Source organism: Erythrolamprus reginae, chromosome 1, assembly GCF_031021105.1.
Source record: "Erythrolamprus reginae isolate rEryReg1 chromosome 1, rEryReg1.hap1, whole genome shotgun sequence".
Taxonomy (NCBI): Eukaryota; Metazoa; Chordata; class Lepidosauria; order Squamata; family Dipsadidae; genus Erythrolamprus; species Erythrolamprus reginae.
In genome coordinates this window covers 113066250-113083812 of record NC_091950.1, presented here as the reverse complement: position 1 = coordinate 113083812, position 17563 = coordinate 113066250, and the positions used below count along the sequence as shown (strand labels likewise).

The window sequence follows — 17563 nt, the reverse complement described above, 5'->3', positions numbered from 1 at the left end:
GTGCTGATTTTTCCCCGCTTTGAAACTAAACCAGAGCAAAGTGTGTTTCACTTTGTGAAAGAAGGACTGTGAATTGCCTCACAGCTGCAAACTAAGTATCACAGAACTGATAAGGGGCTTGTACAAATTACCAGTTTGTTTGGAGACGAGTGCTCTTTGCTATACAAAAAGAGGGCTTAGTTTAAGTGAATTTTCATTATAAAGAACATTGTTTTGAATTGTGTGTGTGTCTGAAATTTGTACCTGTGAATTTTCGAGAGGAGTCTACCAGAGAGCCCGACAGAACATGGAGGGATCCATTTTTGGGCCTGGAAAACCTCGTGCACTAACCTGGAAGCCAAAACAGGGAATGGAGGTGCCACGCCAGCCCCCAAAATGCAATACAAACTTCCCTGCATGCCCCCTACCCCCACCCCCTCATACATGTGCAGCAGAGACCCAAATACCAGCTGGCTGGTAGGAGGTACGCATGCATGCACAGTGGAGCTGGCCTGGTGCAACAGCTGGCATGAGCACTCTGCATGCCACTTGTGGCACACATGCCATAGGTTTGCCATCACAGGGTTTAGAGATGCTGTAATCACAGTCCAATGTGTTCTAAAGGAACTTTTTATAACAAATCTAAAACAGGTCTAATAGTAAAATATTTGAAGCCTTCTTTGGCTTATTTTTGCTTTCTTCATCCTTGGAATCAACTTTCAGAACAGTACCTGGAGAATTATGAGTGTTGAAATCTACAGTATGTTGTGGTTGGCTCTGGGCCAGCTCCTGCCCCAAGGACTGTGGGGGTGGATGTGGGTGAATCTTCCCAGGGTCAGAGGCCAGTTATATTGCCGACTGCGTCTGACAGCGAAGTGTCTGAAGCAGATAGTGGAAGTGAAATGGGATCCTCAGAAGGGGTAATGGCAGACAGCCCATTAAGCAGTCACCCCCTGAGTGATTCATCATCATCATCATCACTGGATTCAGAAGAAGGGACATTCATTGATGTATGCAGGCGCAGGGCAATGTCTAGGAAAGAGCAACTGCGTAAATACTACAGGAAATACCTGTGGCTGGGTGTAATTAGACTAACTGGGGCTGCTGTTAAATAGTCAGCATTTTGGCCTCTGGGTGTGGAAGTTTATCCGTTTGGTAAAGGAGGACGTATGTTTTGTATCAGGATTCTACAAGAACTCTCTTTGAACTGTTTCTAGGACTTTTGAATTAAATCATAGTCAAGTTTGTGACTTTGCAAATTCTTGAAGGAGAGTGGCTGTGACATCTTCACAGCTGCTTGTTATCTGCTTTGTGTTTGTTTATTGTTCGTCACAGCACTTAAGGCGGTTGCTTTGAAGGTGAGCATTTTGCCTGACTAAAAGTGCGTGTGGCGCCTCTTTTACTTTCAATAAAAAACATTGTTATTGACTTACAACTGTGTGTGTCTGAATTCCTACCTTTGAGCTTAATTGAGGGCTTGTGCCGAGAAGCCCGGCAGAACACAATACATGTCCATAGTATAATCAGTGTGTCTTGGATACCTTGGGCAAGATATAGGGAATTATTGATTTCAACCTATCTTAGAATAGTAATGGGCACCTTGAACTGGCAATGAGACAACATAGTTGGATTGCTTCTTAAACGATATTGGTTAATCCAATGCAGTGGTGAGAATTTAAAAAGCACTGAAGGAAAATGTATGTTTGATGGAGAGTTCTGAGTGAATTACAGCTAAGGGTTGGATTTTATGACTGCAATGTAGAGACTTGAAACCAAGACTTCCATTCTGAGGGAATCTTGTGGGAAAAGATATGGGAGACCTAAGTAGACCTGCAGCTGTATTGAAGAGCCACTGTACTCATTATTAGATAGCAGTGCCCATCATCAAAGTAGATCTAGACATTAAATCATGATGAAATCTGAAGGCAACAGAAATGGGTGAAAGCTGGAGAAGACCACTTGATACATTTGCCTTGTCTACATGGCATTTGGCAAGGGAAAAGTTTAGGTAAATCTTGCCTGAAGAAAAATACCATTAAAAGTCTATTTCTGGAAAGATTTGTGGTAATGGAAGTAGTAATCATATATATAAAAAACTAACCAAAAATAAAGTAACTGATTATAATCTACTACCTGAGAAGAAAGCTTCTACCATTCTTTTTAAATAAATGAAATATATTTATATTTGTTAAATTAATTTGCTGCCTATTCTATGCAACTTACAACAATAAAAAAGAAATGAAGAGACTGTAGACAGAACAGAGATAAGATAACAGAACAATAAAATAAACAATGAAAAAGAACACAATGGGAATACCTCAATATGACAACCAAAAAGATTGACAGGTATAGAGTAGAGAGAAAGGAAGAGATATGGAATCTGTCATTGACCAGGCAAAACAATAGATACAATTTACATAGACTTCTGTAAAGCCTTTGACTCAGTGGTTCACGATAAACTACTTCTGAAACTGAAATCCTATGGCATCTCTGGACCCCTACGTGACTAGATAACCATAGTAGTTTATCAAAGAGAAGTAGTTTATCAAAACAGACCATGAGTATTCAAAATAGGGATTGCCCTATCAAATCCCATTTCTATTAACAGTGGTGTACCCCAAGGCAACGTACTAGGACCAACACTCTTTATACTCTATATAAATGATCTTTGCAATAACATTACAAGTGACTGCATTTTCTTTGCTGATGAAATAAAAATCTTCAACACCACCACCAACACTGCTACCCTCCAAAAAGACCTTGACTTTGTGTCAGAATCAGGGGCGGGCTACTGCCAGACTTGGGGGGGGATGCAGTGGCATAGCAAAAATGGAGCTCCACCCCAGAGCCCCCAATTTGTACTGAAAGATGTTGAAAGAAAATACAGGGTGTCCTGCATAAGCCACGCCCCCAGTGTAGTAGGAAAAAAATTGGTAGCCCTTCACTGGTCAGAATGGTCAAATATCTGGCAACTCCAAATCTCAACCAACAAATGCTCTGTCTTACACATTGGCAAAAAGAATCAGAACACCAAATACAAGCTGAATAAACAAAACCTTGCAGACGACCTTCATTCTGTCAAAGATCTTGGAATATTCATATCAAATTTATTTATTTATTTATTGGATTTGTATGCCGCCCATCTCTGAGGACTCGGGGTAGCTTACAACATATCAAGAAACGTAGCAATACATCTGGAATCCAATTAACATGACTGAAAAAAACCCTTAAAAGTTATAATATCATTTAAAAAAACGTTCATTACCATTCACTTTGCAAAACACACTAAAACACCCATTGGTCGTAGGAGTGGGGGAGATCTAATGGCCCCAGGCCCGGCAACATAAATAGGTCTTTAAACTTTTACTGAAGGCAAGGAGGGTGGGAGGATTGTGAATCCCTGGGTGTAGCTGATTCCAGAGGGCCATGGCCCACACAGAGAAGGCAATGTCAACTGACATTGTCTAGTTGATGGGACCCTGAGGAGGCCGACTGGGATTCGTGCAGTAGAAGGTGGTCTCAGAGGTAATCTGGTCTGATGCCATGTAGGGCTTTGTAGGTCATAACCAACACTTTGAATTGTGTCTGGAAACTAATTGGCAGCCAATGCAGTCCGTGGAGTGATGGTGAAATATGGGTATGCCTTGGAAGGCCCATAACTGCTTGTGTGACTGCATTTTGGATGATTTGAAGTTTCCGAATACTCTTCGAAAGTAGCCCATGTAGAGAGCATTGACCTAAGTGCCAAAGCCCACTGCAACAACACCACCAAAAAGGCTTCAAGAGTTATTAACCTAATCTTATGTAGCTTCTTCTCTGGCAATATCACACTACTAACCAGAGCATTCACCAGACCACTCCTTGAATACAGCTCATCTGTCTGGAACCCACACCACATTTTGGACATAAATACATTAGAAAGTGCCCAGAGATACTTTATGAGAAGAATTCTCCACTCCTCTACGTGCAACAGTATGCCTTGCGCAACCAGACTTGAAATCCTGAGCTAAGCAAGTTTAGGACTATGTCATCTTCAGCACGACTTAAGCATAGGTCATAAAATTATCTACTACAACATCCTTCCTGTCAATGACTTTTTCAGCTACAACCACAACAATACACAAGCACACAACTGATACAAATTCAAAGTGAACTGCTCCAAACCTGACTGTAGAAAATACGACTTTAGCAACAGAGTGGTTAATGCCTGGAATGCACTACCTGACTCTGTGGTTTCTTCCCCAAACCCCGAAAAATTTAACCATAGACTGTCTACTGTTGACCTCACCTTATTCCTAAGAGGTCTTTAAGGGACGTGTATAAGCGCACTAACATGTCTGCTGTCCCTGTCATACTGCCCTCATTTATCTGTATTTACTTTATGTTTATACCAATACTTGCTATCTTGTATATGTTTTGAACAAGCAAACAAACAAACAAATAAATATGGGTGTGTGTGTGTCCCAGATAATGTTTGTCTAACCTTAAAATAAAGGTTCATTTTTCATGTACGAGAATAATACGAACTGTGTTTTGCTCTTACCTTGGCTAACACATATTTAACTGAGATGAGGAAAGGCAATATATTTTAGTTTCTATTTTAAAATGCGGGATTTTATATAGGAACAAAATTAAATATTCCTAAAGGATAACATGCTTAACTTTGAATAGTATGCATATAACCTGCAGTTTTGTGCTGGATAATATCATTGGCAATGAGCAGATAGCTTCACAGCATATAAGTAAGTGCATTAATGCCTCCCAGTGGTGAAAAATATTCCGCTCATATTACCAAGACCAATCTACTATACAGTCCAGAGGCATTGGTGTTTTGTGCAACTGAAGCGTCTTTAGACTGGCTTGGCATAAAGAGGAATGCTAATGAGAAGTCAAGAAATAAAACTTTGTAAACATTTATTTATTTACTTATTAGATTTCTATGCTGCCCTTCTCCTGAGACTCAGCAAATTAATCGGGAAATAACAAAGAAGCAGGAGCTGTGGTGGTGCAATCGTTACAATGCAGTATTGCGGGCTACCTCTACCCACAGCAAAACTAAGCCTTAGTCAATTCCATGGGATTAGCACAGTCCAATTCCCAGTGCACTTATAGTTTCTTAGGATAATTCTAAGAACGATATTGTTAAGTGTCCTCCAGCCATTCCTTACATGGGGTGTGTGTGCGTGTCAAGTAATATGAAAGAAGTTTACTGTTTCATAGAAACATAGAAGATTGACGGCAGAAAAAGACCTCACGGTCCATCTAGTCTGCTCTTATACTATTTCCTGTATTTTATCTTAAGATGGATATATGTTTATCCCAGGCATATTTAAATTCAGTTACTGTGAATTTACCAACCATGTCTGCTAGAAGTTTGTTCCAAGCATCTACTACTCTTTCAGTAAAATAATATTTCAGGTTTCTCATTGCAGGGACAGGTGTTTATCTACCTGTACATGTAATAAGAGTAAGTAATTTGCACAGCCTATATTGCAACAATGGTTGTTTTCAGATTCTTCATCTTATTATTGCAGGTCTCTAGGATACTCTGGTGCCATTTCGTCTCCCAGAGTTCCTCTGAAAATCAAGGAATTCTCCAGGATTCACATGTGCAGAGTCTATCCAGGGACAATCTAATCCAGGGTTACCATCAGCTGCTCATTCCCAACAGTAATGTAGGCTTTGAAATATGACCTAAAATCCATCTGGAAGTCCATTAGGTCTGTCAGACACCAAGAATGGACCACTCAAACAGAACTCTTATTCCTGTAGTCTCATCCCTTCATTGGGAATAAATGTCATATTACTGTTTATTTTTTATTGTATTTATTTATTTATTTATTTATTTATTTATTTATTTAATTTATTTATTTTGTCCAATACACAATGAGGGTTTTAGTGGGTATATATACACACATAGTAAAATATATGATGAAGGTTATAAAGGAGATACTCATAGTAAAATATATCTAAGAAAGAATAGAAGATATAGGAATAGAACATATCAATGAAAGAATAGAAGAAGAGATATAGGAATAGAAGAAAGGTATAGGAGATATAGGAGAGCAATAGGACAGGGGAAGGAAGGCACTCTAGTGCACTTGCAAATAACTCCTTTGATCCCTGCAGGGTTGGGTTTTGGGTCCGGAACATCATAACTGTGTAGCATAGGCTCAGTCTTGTCTCAGAGAGTAGAGAACGTCACAAGCACATAATGAGTGGCTCTTGATTTGATTAGAATTGAAAACATGGATTCTGGATATAAACAAGCTTTTTTTTTCTGGTTACACATGCAATCAGCGAGTAAACAAACTTGCAGATGAATGATTTACTCTGATTATTTTCATGCTGTCATATTAACAGCAAATCATCTGGAGTGGAAGCCCCAGTCAATATATTCTGGCTTGGTAGAAAGCAGCATTGAGATGGATCCTTCCCTATTCGTTTTTATTCCATGGTAGACCCTTATCATTCACATTTTGCACAGGAAGTCCTTAAAGAAAGCCCAGTAGCATATTTTTTAAAATTATGGAACATGCTCCTCATCGTAGTAAATTTTTGTCAGCTGGGTGTAATCATTTGTTCATATAAAAGATCTCTGGATATAGAACTTTCTTGGCAATCCCTGCTAGTTTATTTATAACTCAGATGATAGCTTATTTATGCTATCTTGTCATGGCTGAGCTCACGAACAGGGCAAAGATTGCTGGAACACATAAACATGCTTTTCCAGTTGATATACACCCTGAAATTAAATACATCTCTTCAGTCAAGCAAATACAATCTTTGGGTGGAAGGAGATATTCTGCCCAGAAATCTTTTTTCTGGATCCGATTCTTTCCTAGGGATGTAAATGTTGATATAGGCGAAACATCTAGCATAATCAGACCTGTATATATATCTATGTGATACGTTTATGGGCTCAGCAAACTCATTGGTGAAATACAAATGAACAACAGTTGTGGATTGAGCAAAAAGATCTCTGGGGTTCTACATACACTTCAGGCTTCTTCGCCCCAACTTAATTTCTATTCTTCCATTCATATTGTTCCATATTCTTCAGAAAGGATTTTTATCATGGAATTTTCGGTCATAGGGCCTTATTGTCATATTCTACATTATCTTTGCAACATCCAATATTGCTATTTAAAAAAACCTCTCTCTTCTTCCTTGTGTTCTTGATTTCTAGTCTCCGTCAATGTAGTTGACGATATCATATAATCGTGATGGTAAACCTATGGCGTACAGCCCTACCAGAACGTGCTGGGAGTGTGCCCCTGCATGTGCGCCTGGTGTGTGCCCGTGCCCGGTACATGATTCAGCTTCTGCAAATGCACAGAAGCCAAATCTCGTATAAAGTCACACGCATCTGTGATTTGCAGGTTTTTTCCCGCATGCGCAGAAGCAAAACCCCCCTGGAAATGGGAGATAAGAGTTTCCGGTCGTAAGCGACCGTCAAAACAAGATAAGAGCTGCCAGCCCCTGCCGCGCCGTTCACCCTTGCTCCCCCACTGCTTGCCCTGCTGTGGCTCTTGCTTCCCCTGCTGCTCCCCCTACTGCACCATTCACCCTTACTCCCCCCGCTGCTCCCCCTGCCGCACACCTCGCCCCTGCTTACCTGGATCACCTCCTGCAGCAGCCATGGCACATGGAGCAGGCCGGGTGGCCCCAATTCTGGCGGCGGGGCCTGTTCTGTGCTCTCCCATGCCGCAGGCATCTTTCCTGTGGCCCGGGAGATCAAAGAGCAGGCCACGTAGCTGGAGCTGGGGCAGGCCGCTTTTGGTGGTAGCCCCAGCTGTTGCTCTAGGCGCGGCAGCAAGATTCGGCTGCTGTGGATGTGCAGCAGCTGAAATCTCTTTCTGGCAGCAAAAATTGCCTGCTTCTTTGCTTCCACGCATGCACGGAAACGAAAAAACAGTATTTTTTACCAGAATCATGTTAGTTGTGAGTGCATGGCGCATGCATGCTGGACGGCAATGGAACAAGCCTATGCGCTCCATTATCATCAATGGAACAGCATTCCCCCTGTTCTGGTTGGTGGGTTACCCTGCACATTTGCCACAGGTGGCATGCATACACGCCTCCTGCTGGCCAGCTGATTTTTGGACATCTGTTGCGCATGTGCAGAGGGTGGGGCACATCCCCAGGCTTTGGAGGCTTTCCTCGAGCCTCTGGGAGGGTGAAAATGGCTTCCTCTGAGCTCCGGAGGCCTCCTCCAGGCTGGAAACGGGTCAGATTCCAGGAGGCCTGTTTTTTGTCCTCTCCAGGCACCAGAGGGCAAAAATTGAGGCCCTCCACACAGGGTCAGGGAGCATGGGGGTAATATGCGCATGTGTGAGGGGAGCATGTGCAGGGTGCATGTGCATGTGCATGCATGGGGGGCAGGGGTCATGCATACATGGTATTATGGGTGTCAGTATACATGTGCATGCTTTTGGCATGCAACAAGAAAAAGGTTAGCCATTAGTGTCCTATAAATTAATTGGAGGCATAGACATCAGTTTGCAGAAAAAAGTAATCAAAGTAATCAAGGCTATCAAATGTAGTAGTACTACTAATAGTAATAACAGCAGCAGCAGCAGCAATAATAATAATAATAATAAAAATAATATATAATGAATATATTTCCATTTAAAAACGAATTCAATCTACAAAATGTCAGATTATAAGTCTTTAAAGATACCCCAAGTTTCTTCATAGTTTTAATTAAGTAGCAAATTAAGACAGTAATGAGTAAATGAGCATTGCTAGACATTTTTCACCCTTGTGCCAAATAATTAAGGTAATTTTGTATTCATAAATGTACAAAAAGGATTAAATTCCCATTCTATGGACTGTTTTAAAACTCATTTTCCTTCTCCTATGGAAGAGTTCCAGAAATGACCAAATTACAATGTGATGAAAATGTAAATAACCAAGCTATGGTAGTGAAATTACTTATCCACCTGTTTAATAAAATAGTTAAAGCTTTCAGTGTATGACATAGGTTTCTATATTTTGCAATTTTAACAAAGATATAGTAAGAACTCGGTAAATTGATTTCTGATATATACATTAATGTTTGGGTATCTTTTCACATTGAATAAAAGCGGTTTTAGGAGCCTACTGAAAACACTATTCCAATCAACTGACTTCATCATCCCAGATGCAGGGCTGTCTAAAGCAGGAGTCTCCAACCTTGGCAACTTTAAGCCTGGCGGACTTCAACTCCCAGAATTCCCGAGCTGGCTTTTCACACTGGGGAATTCTGGGAGTTGAGGTCCGCCAGGCTTAAAGTTGCCAAGGTTGGAGACCCGTGGTCTAAAGCATATCTGCTTATAGTTGGAAAAAGCTAAAAGTTTAAGGCAATATGACTGGCTTGTGAAGATTAACTTCCATCTGAAAGACCTCTTGATCTTCAGAAGGGGGTGGTGACACTCCACCCTAGAAAGCAAAACCCTTGAATTCCTAATCTTATGGCTTGTTGATTTGGATAAAATATTAATTTTGCAAGCCCATTCTGTCAGCTAGATTGCATCATATCCCTTGATAGAAATTAAATCTCAGATCCCCAAGAGATTCAGTTACTGATTCCCAGTCATGTGTCATAAAAAAACCACATTTTATTTATATTGCACACAAACAAAAGCAAATTTATGTGCAATATGCATTTCCTGAACATTTGTGGTAACAATAATAGCATTGGTGCTAAAGATTAAACTCTTCTTAACCTGTTACTGCAGAACTGGGAAACCCCTGGACTTTCTGTTACTGCTTACCTAACAATAATGGATGGTTCTAGTTAGAGTTCAATGACATTTGGAGGGCCATAGTTTCCCTGTCTCTGAGTTAATGTAATGCTTAGCTGGAATCCTACTCTATAATGAACAGTGTGGGACAGGCTTGGATTCCGGAATGTGTTGCCGCTGATTTGCTCAGGGACACACATGTGCAGTACTTAAAAACCCCCAAACAACTTCTGCATATGCACAGAAGCAAAATGGCACCCACGACACCACCAAAAGAACCAGTTCGGGGGTGTGGCAGACCTGGGTCACTGCCAGCTCCAGCGACGCAAGCTGGCAAATTACTACCGAATTGGTAGGAACCCACTTCTGGCGTGGGAGTGATAACATCTGTCAACTATATTATTGTTAAACTGAGCTCTAAAAGCACAAAAGAATTAGAAATATTTGATTCCAAGGCTTGTACAAATGCAGATGTTTGGTATTTTACAAAAATGGCAAATTGTTTTGATTCATTTTGAAAAAGCTGCTTTGCCAATAGCAGCAAACAGGGTATCCGTTTGCCTTCTTTTCTGACATATCGCATTTGGAGGCCACAGCAGCATTTAAATATTGACTTTTCAGATTTCAGTTTAACATCTTGTTCTTCTCACAAAGCTCAAATATTGTTAGGTAGGGTAAAAGGGTAATTTCTGTTGACCTTTTAGCTGAATACCCATGTTTTTAAAGAGCAATGGTCAACACTTCTTCTCTGTGTGCAAACAATGTTGTTTGTTGACACAGTGTTAGCATTTTTATGAGAGGAGAGCTTGGTGGCCAGTATTGACATAGTTCCATTGGCAAGAAAAATACCAACCCCTAGATAACATTTCACAAGAAAATAGCATTAACAGGAGGTCTATTTAGGACAATCAGATGTGCCAACATTCACAACTCTGTAAAATAATGCCATCAAATTCTTGCAGTGATTAAATATAAAACCAGTGGGAGGGATATATCCCAGTATTTATTATTTTTCTGAAACAAAAAGGATTAATGTTCTCATAGTTCCCCTTCCTTCACTTTTAAAAAATTTGCGATAGCTCATTATGGGTTTATTTATTTATTTAATTTTTATGCCACCCTTCTCCTTAGACTCAGGGCGGCTTACAACATGTTAGCAATAGCACTTTTTAACAGAGCCAGCATATTCCCCCTAGGCTTATAAAATTTATGCATGGTATGTCTGTTTGTATGATTGGTCTCTTAAATTGGGGTTTTTTAAATTACTTTTTATATTAGATTTGTTATATTTGTCTTTTTTACTACTGTTAGCCGCCCCAAGTCTGCGGAGAGGGGCGGCATACAAATCTAATAAATAAATAAATAAATATTACCCCCACACTCTGGGTCCTCATTTTATCTACCTCGGAAGGATGGAAGGCTGAGTCAACCTTGAGCTGGTGATAAGATTTGAACCACTGACCTTCAGATTTACAGTCAGCTTCAGTGGCCTGCAGTACAGCACTCTACCTGCTGCGCCACCCCGGCTTCTTTTATTTGTTTTCTTTTTTGCATTAAGAGCAATTTGTGTATCCACCTGGCTATCCATCTGATACATATCACAACTTCTTTGTGAGGATGAGCTAGGAGATGGGGCATCGGTGCTTGCCTGATATGTCTCTTTTCGCAGGGTGGAGTTATCATCCAGAATGGGCAAAAGGAAAATCAGGACTCTGTGCTGGAACTGCACCTGGGTGGAGGGCTCCCTATGTCATTCTGCTTCTCCTGGGACAAAGAGACCCTACATTCTATGGTATCTATAAGTGCTGGGCTGGCACTCATCCATATTTGGGGATTTTTGCTTGCACCAGATTTAGATGAGGATTTGCCAGCCATGATGCAGGAAGGAATGCACGGAGTAAGGCCTTGGTGCAAAAATTCTGTCTCTCAAAATGGCCGACAGAGGGCTGGTAACAAGCAAAATAGCCAACAGAACATTTTGCCCCCTTTAGATTGATTAAAATGGCCACTGAAAGCTGCAGGAAGAACACTATTGACCCAAGAGGCTTTAGGGGCCTGCTAACCTGTAAGCTGAGAGTTAATGTCCTGCTTTGGATGTTGATTGCCAAGCTGCACAAGTGCAAAACTCCAACGCCAGCGCTCTCCTCAGCGGTGGGCAGAGGGAGTGTCAGAAGGCACCAGGGTGATCAGTGACAGGCAGTGAAAAGCTATTCAAGTGGTTAGGTCGCATTAGTGCCAGGCAGCTGTGACTGCGCTGGGCAAGCTGAGAAATGGAAAGTTTGGAGGCTCCCTCTTCTCTGCACTTGTGAGATTCCCTGTCAACTCATTGGTTCCTGGAAGGAGGGAGCACGAGAACGCTCCAGACTACTTCTTCTACCCAAGTAACAGAGACGAAACCTCTATTGAGAGGTATCAATGCATGGGGGAAAGCTAAACCCCCAGAAAAAGAGCCAAGGGCCAGGCTCTGTGCAGCTTGATGCCACCAATGACATGAGCAATCACTGAAGTGAGAAGAACCAAGGCTCGAGATCACAATCGTCCGTCTGTCAGTTGTCAATTTAGAAGCCAGAAAAGCAACTCACGAATTGAAGTATGCCAGTATTCAGATAAGGAAGACTCTGAATCTAGAAGAAAATGACCAAGTTGCATCTGTCCTGAGGACCGAGTCATAATTGGAGACACCAAGCAAAGGCGGAGTCCTCAAATAAGATTGACAGACTCAGTCTAGCAAGCTAAGTGGATGAGATCAACCCATTTTGGATAACTCCACCCACTAGGGAGAATGTGTTTGCCGTTCTTCAGAGTCTCCTTTCTTTCTTTCATCTGATATTCAAGGTGGGAAGGAAAGAGAGGGGAAATCTTTATCCTATGGAATCAATTTTACAACAGTAAATATCAGAATTTACAGTTAAATTGGAATCTAAATTGAATGATATGTTCTGCTTCTTTTACAAGTGGACGCTAGTGTATTCCAGTTACAGTTTATTTGTAAGTGATCTATAGATGATCAGCGTTGTGAAATCACTGTGGTCTTACAAAGGATCAGAATCTTCTATAGGAACAAAATAATGGAACTAGCAGAAATAGGGAAAAGATAAACAACCTACTGCAACTTGGGTGCTGTAGGCCTTTCACACATCTGGGAGACATATAGGCTGAGAAAGACTGCAATAAATAAATGCAATTACCTGCTGTTTGCTTTGCAGAAGGAAGGGTGATGGGAGAGAGAGAACCAAAGAGTTTCACCAACTAAAATATATTTTATCGCCCTGGCATCTACCTCTTTAATCATATGGAGTGCTAACAGGTTGTCGTGAAATCAAAGCTATTACATTTGGGTGGCAAAAAATCTACACTCACTGATGACATCTGATTGCCCAGATCTGGTAGTTATAGAATATTATTTCATCCAATTTAGTTATTCAAATATTTGCTGTTTGTAGACTGTGCACGATTTCCATAACAAGCCACTAGATGGAAACCCTCTTTCACTATTCTATTTAGGAGCCAGAACAGCATCCATGAATGTGGGATTTCATTGATGACAAATTATTTGAAGTACAAATTAAGACTTTCGCTTTCTTGGGGCAGTCTCCAGCCGGATAAATTATGCAAAGAAATATTTCTGCATGCCGTTGTCAAGTATTTGTATTGAAATAAATGTGGGAATGTTAGAATAAGTGGTTGCTTAAATGCTGCAGTATTTCTTTTTAATTTATGTATTGGATTTATTTCCTGCCTATCTCATAACAAAATGAATCTGAGGGGCAAATGAATCACTTGATCACAAATAAATTGATTAAATCTGTTAGCTTGCTTGTCCTATATTTCTGAAAACACTTGTTTTGGGGAGCAGAGGTAGTAGAAAGATAAAGGAGATGAAGGTACGTACAGTATATTGGTTTCAACTATCCTCTCTGCTACTGTTTATGGAAAGAAAAATAGGATCCTGAAAATTGGCTATGAAGATGGCATTTTTGGAAAACCTTTGGATTCCATATCACTTCTAGAAAGAGAGAGAGAGAGAGAGAGAGAGAGAGAGAGAGAGAGAGAGAGAGAGAGAGAGAGAGAGAGATTGAAAATATAGGCAATAAAACCCAGTAATGAGCAGAGTACAAATTATAGATTTTATATGTAGCTAAAAAAAGGCAGAAACTGAAGAGGATAGTCAGACTTCTAGTGACAAATTATCCAGCTCAGTGTGGATCAATTAATTTGCATTAAGTTTGTGCAAACCTTCCTGTTGATTGTGATGGAGGCAGATGACTGCAGATGTCAAAGTTGGAATAAATATACTATGTTGTATAATGTTAGTAACTTTAAGGAAATCTTTTCAATTGTCTGAACATTTTATACTGATATGTTCCACATTAGAATAGATCATCTACTTACAGATCCCTGACTTAATAGTAATTTACTATGTACAATCATCTTGCAGTTTCATTTATAAATTGTAAGAGTATTTAATTACTTGGCTACTGGCCTCCGCTCCCTACCTGATCCCCGATTTGTCAAGTGGTACCTCCAAGAGCCAATGAATTTCTCCACTCATTGCAGCAGTTGCTGCAATACATTTTTATCCACTCATATGCTTACCTTTGCTTTTCCTCTGGATTTTTTTTTTCAAATTCAAATTATGCAAGCATTATTATTTGAAAATAGGGTACTGAATGTCTGAAATTTATTTAAATGATCACAATATTAAAAATTTGGTTTTATAAACTGGTACGGTTCATAAAACAAAAAAAATGTGAACATTATCTGATGTGGACACAGCTAGAGAGGCTGGTTTCTTAATATACCACATAATAATGTGCTTCTGCCCTTGCTCCAAGGATATTATAGAATATTTTATCCATTATTTATTGTATTGCTCTATTTCTCCTTTAGCACCTGGAAAACTTCAGCATTCTTCCTTGTTAAGAAAATTACTTTGGCCTGATACATATAAAATGGAATACCTAATGAATTTAGATTAGAAGACCATTCTACAGAAATTAGCAAGATTTGCATGGGCAGCTGCTAAACAGAGACAATATTTCATCAAAAGTTCCTAAGACTAATATTGTATTTGCTACAATAATACTGCTTTGATGTTTTTACTGATTTTTTTTTGCACATTTTAATCTTTTTATTAATATTTTGTGCTGGTTTTCTCTTATTTGTTGCAACCAATGAACAAAACAATAAATTTAACAGAATTGGGGTAATAAATGATAGTTCAATAAAAAGTTAAGACACTCCTACTTGCAACTTCTTTGCTGCAAGCCAAGAGGGAAAAAAGCACCATAATAATTAATCATAGCAACAGTATGCACAGGAGACTCTTTATAACTCTTAACTAAGATTCACTCGTGAAATTTGTTTTAGTTCTTTTAAGTCACTTTTGAAAAATAGTCAAGGCACTATTCATTTCATATGATAGATATCATTACAAAGAACTAGAATTAAAATAATTCATACATTGTGCTAAACTCAGTATGTTGTGCACAGTGGTTTGATTCTTCCAATAATTTGTTGCCATTCTATGATATAAATTTTTAGGCGCTGTAAAAAGCACACTTGATTTCATTATAATTTTCATGATATGCATTTTTGTATGAATATATTCATTTAGTAAGACTTCATTATGCTTAAGATTTCCATAGCTTGTTTTACATGAGTTTTAACTTATTATTGCAAACTATTCTCCAAAACACCTGAGGGTAGAACAAGAATCAATGGGTGGAAACTAAGCAAGGAGAGAAGCAACTTGAAACTACGGAGAAATTTCCTGACAGTTAGAACAATTAATCAGTGCAACAGCTTGCCTCCAGAAGTTGTCAATGCTCCAACACTGGAAGTTTTTAAGATGTTGGATAATCATTTGTCTGAAGTGGTGTGGTATTCCTGCCTAAGCTGGGGGTTGGACTAGAAGACCTCCAAGGTCCCTTCCAACTCTGTTGTTGTTACTGTTGTTGTTGTTATATTATTATTATTATTATTATTATTATTATTATTATTATTATTATTATTACTACTACTACTACTACTACTACTACTACTACTAAACGTGTTGGTCTACGTAAGGAAAAAAAGAGGTAAAGTTGTCCCCAGGGGTCTTGCTCTGCAGCTGTGACCAGCCTTAGGGAGAAGTGCTCATCTGCCTTTTTTAAGCCAAAGAACCAGCATCTTTTGGAGACAATGTGGTCACCTGGCTAGAATGACATCACACCACAGCCCAGTGTGTTCGGTGAATCATGGAATACTGCTACTTTCATGCATGCTTAAATTTGTTACTTATTCATCCACTTGCATATGCATGCTTTAAACCTGCTAGGTTGGCAGGAGCTGAGACAAGTGATGGGATCTCACAGCACTCAGGTCTTGAACTGCCAAACTGTAGATCTTTAACAGTCTAAGATGCAGTGTCCTAACTACTGAACCACTGCATCCCATGTTGATGTTCACAAGGCTCACAAATATAAGAACAACATCCTGCTACTTCAAAAACTGAAACAAAAATCCTTTTTTTGTTGTTAATTATTGTTTTGGTTTATGCCTACGAGTCAGCATGTATTCATTTGTGAAAAGCCACAAACATGTCCAGGATGAAATATCAGACAGACTATTAACTTTTAAGACTATGAAAAGAAAATAACCTGATTTTCAGCAGATTGATTAATAGCAATGGATTTCTCAGTTCCATCTGTGATTTCTTTCCTGTTGTCAGTGCTAATGCATATGACTCCAAAATGGATAGGACCTTGTTAAAAGTATTCAACATTCCATTCTATTCTTATTTGGTTGGTCTATTCTTCAATATTCTTTGGAAGACTTGGAAGCTGCCCAGACTCTAATTAGCAAGAAAGAGCAAAGCATGTGTTCTCATAGTACAAATAGTCCTCAATTTATGATTGTAATTAAGCCCAGAAATATGATCATAGGTCATGCCATAAGTGGGCCATCACATGACCAACTCATTTTTACATTTTATACAATGGTCATAAAGCAAATCACCATAATTAAGTGAATCCACCAAAGTCATTACGTAAATGCCAAAGTCATTAAGTGAATCAATTGTCTGCAAAGAATATTTTTTGCTACAAATTGGAGATAAGCACCAGTTCCTGGAAAAAGTATTCTAAATTGTGATCACATCTGCAGAATACTTCAAATGGCTGCAGATGTGGACAGGTTGCTGAGCACACAAAATATAATCACATGCAGAAAGGTTATCAGTACTTTTTTTGTGTGTGTTATAACTCTGAATGCTTAAACAATCAGACATAAGTTGAGGACTACCTGTAAGGACCCATATTATTCCTTGTTAAGAGATCATCTACATATTCAACAGGATAGACAACACCTAGCTTATTCAGGAGTGCCCTGAATAAACTGGAAATATATCAGGTTCACTTTCCTTTATGGAAAAAACATCCAATCCCAGAAAAGACTAAGAGTTCTCCTCAGTCCAAGCTTCAAAGGCATTGTCTCTTCAGAACATTCTTTTGTAAGATCCGGAGCCTTGACATTACTACATCCCAGTCTGCGTAGGCTCCTTCAAGATGACGGGTTATTTCTGCTCCTGCCTGGTAACTTTGCCGGCCATGAAGTAAACGCCAATTATCAAATACCACTATGTCACCTAGAAAGAAGGCAAAGAATTATTTTAAAATAAAATTGGTGGTAAATACATCTATACTAATTAGGGATATGATGGAGCAGAAAGGCTTACTGATAGAATAATTGGAATTACTGAAGCCAGTAATTCTCTAAACAAATCTGATTATTGCACCGGTATGCAGTTTTCTTGGCAATTTATTCAAAATAAATGAAAGTAGTTTGTCACTGCTTTTTAATTTTTATTTTACTTC

General features: G+C 39.4%; 1 protein-coding gene across 3 annotated transcripts in view; it reads right to left on the bottom strand.

The window, feature by feature from the left end:
• Window positions 1-11237: 11237 nt before the first annotated feature.
• Window positions 11238-17563, bottom strand: part of BBOX1 (gamma-butyrobetaine hydroxylase 1) — a 55852-nt gene continuing 49526 nt past the window's right edge. For all 3 annotated transcript variants that reach the window (XM_070761979.1, XM_070761989.1, XM_070761987.1), the window contains exon 8: window positions 11238-17334. In XM_070761979.1, the coding sequence (XP_070618080.1) occupies window positions 17168-17334 (167 nt within the window). In that variant the 3' untranslated portion in view covers window positions 11238-17167. The remainder of the gene's footprint in view (window positions 17335-17563) is intronic.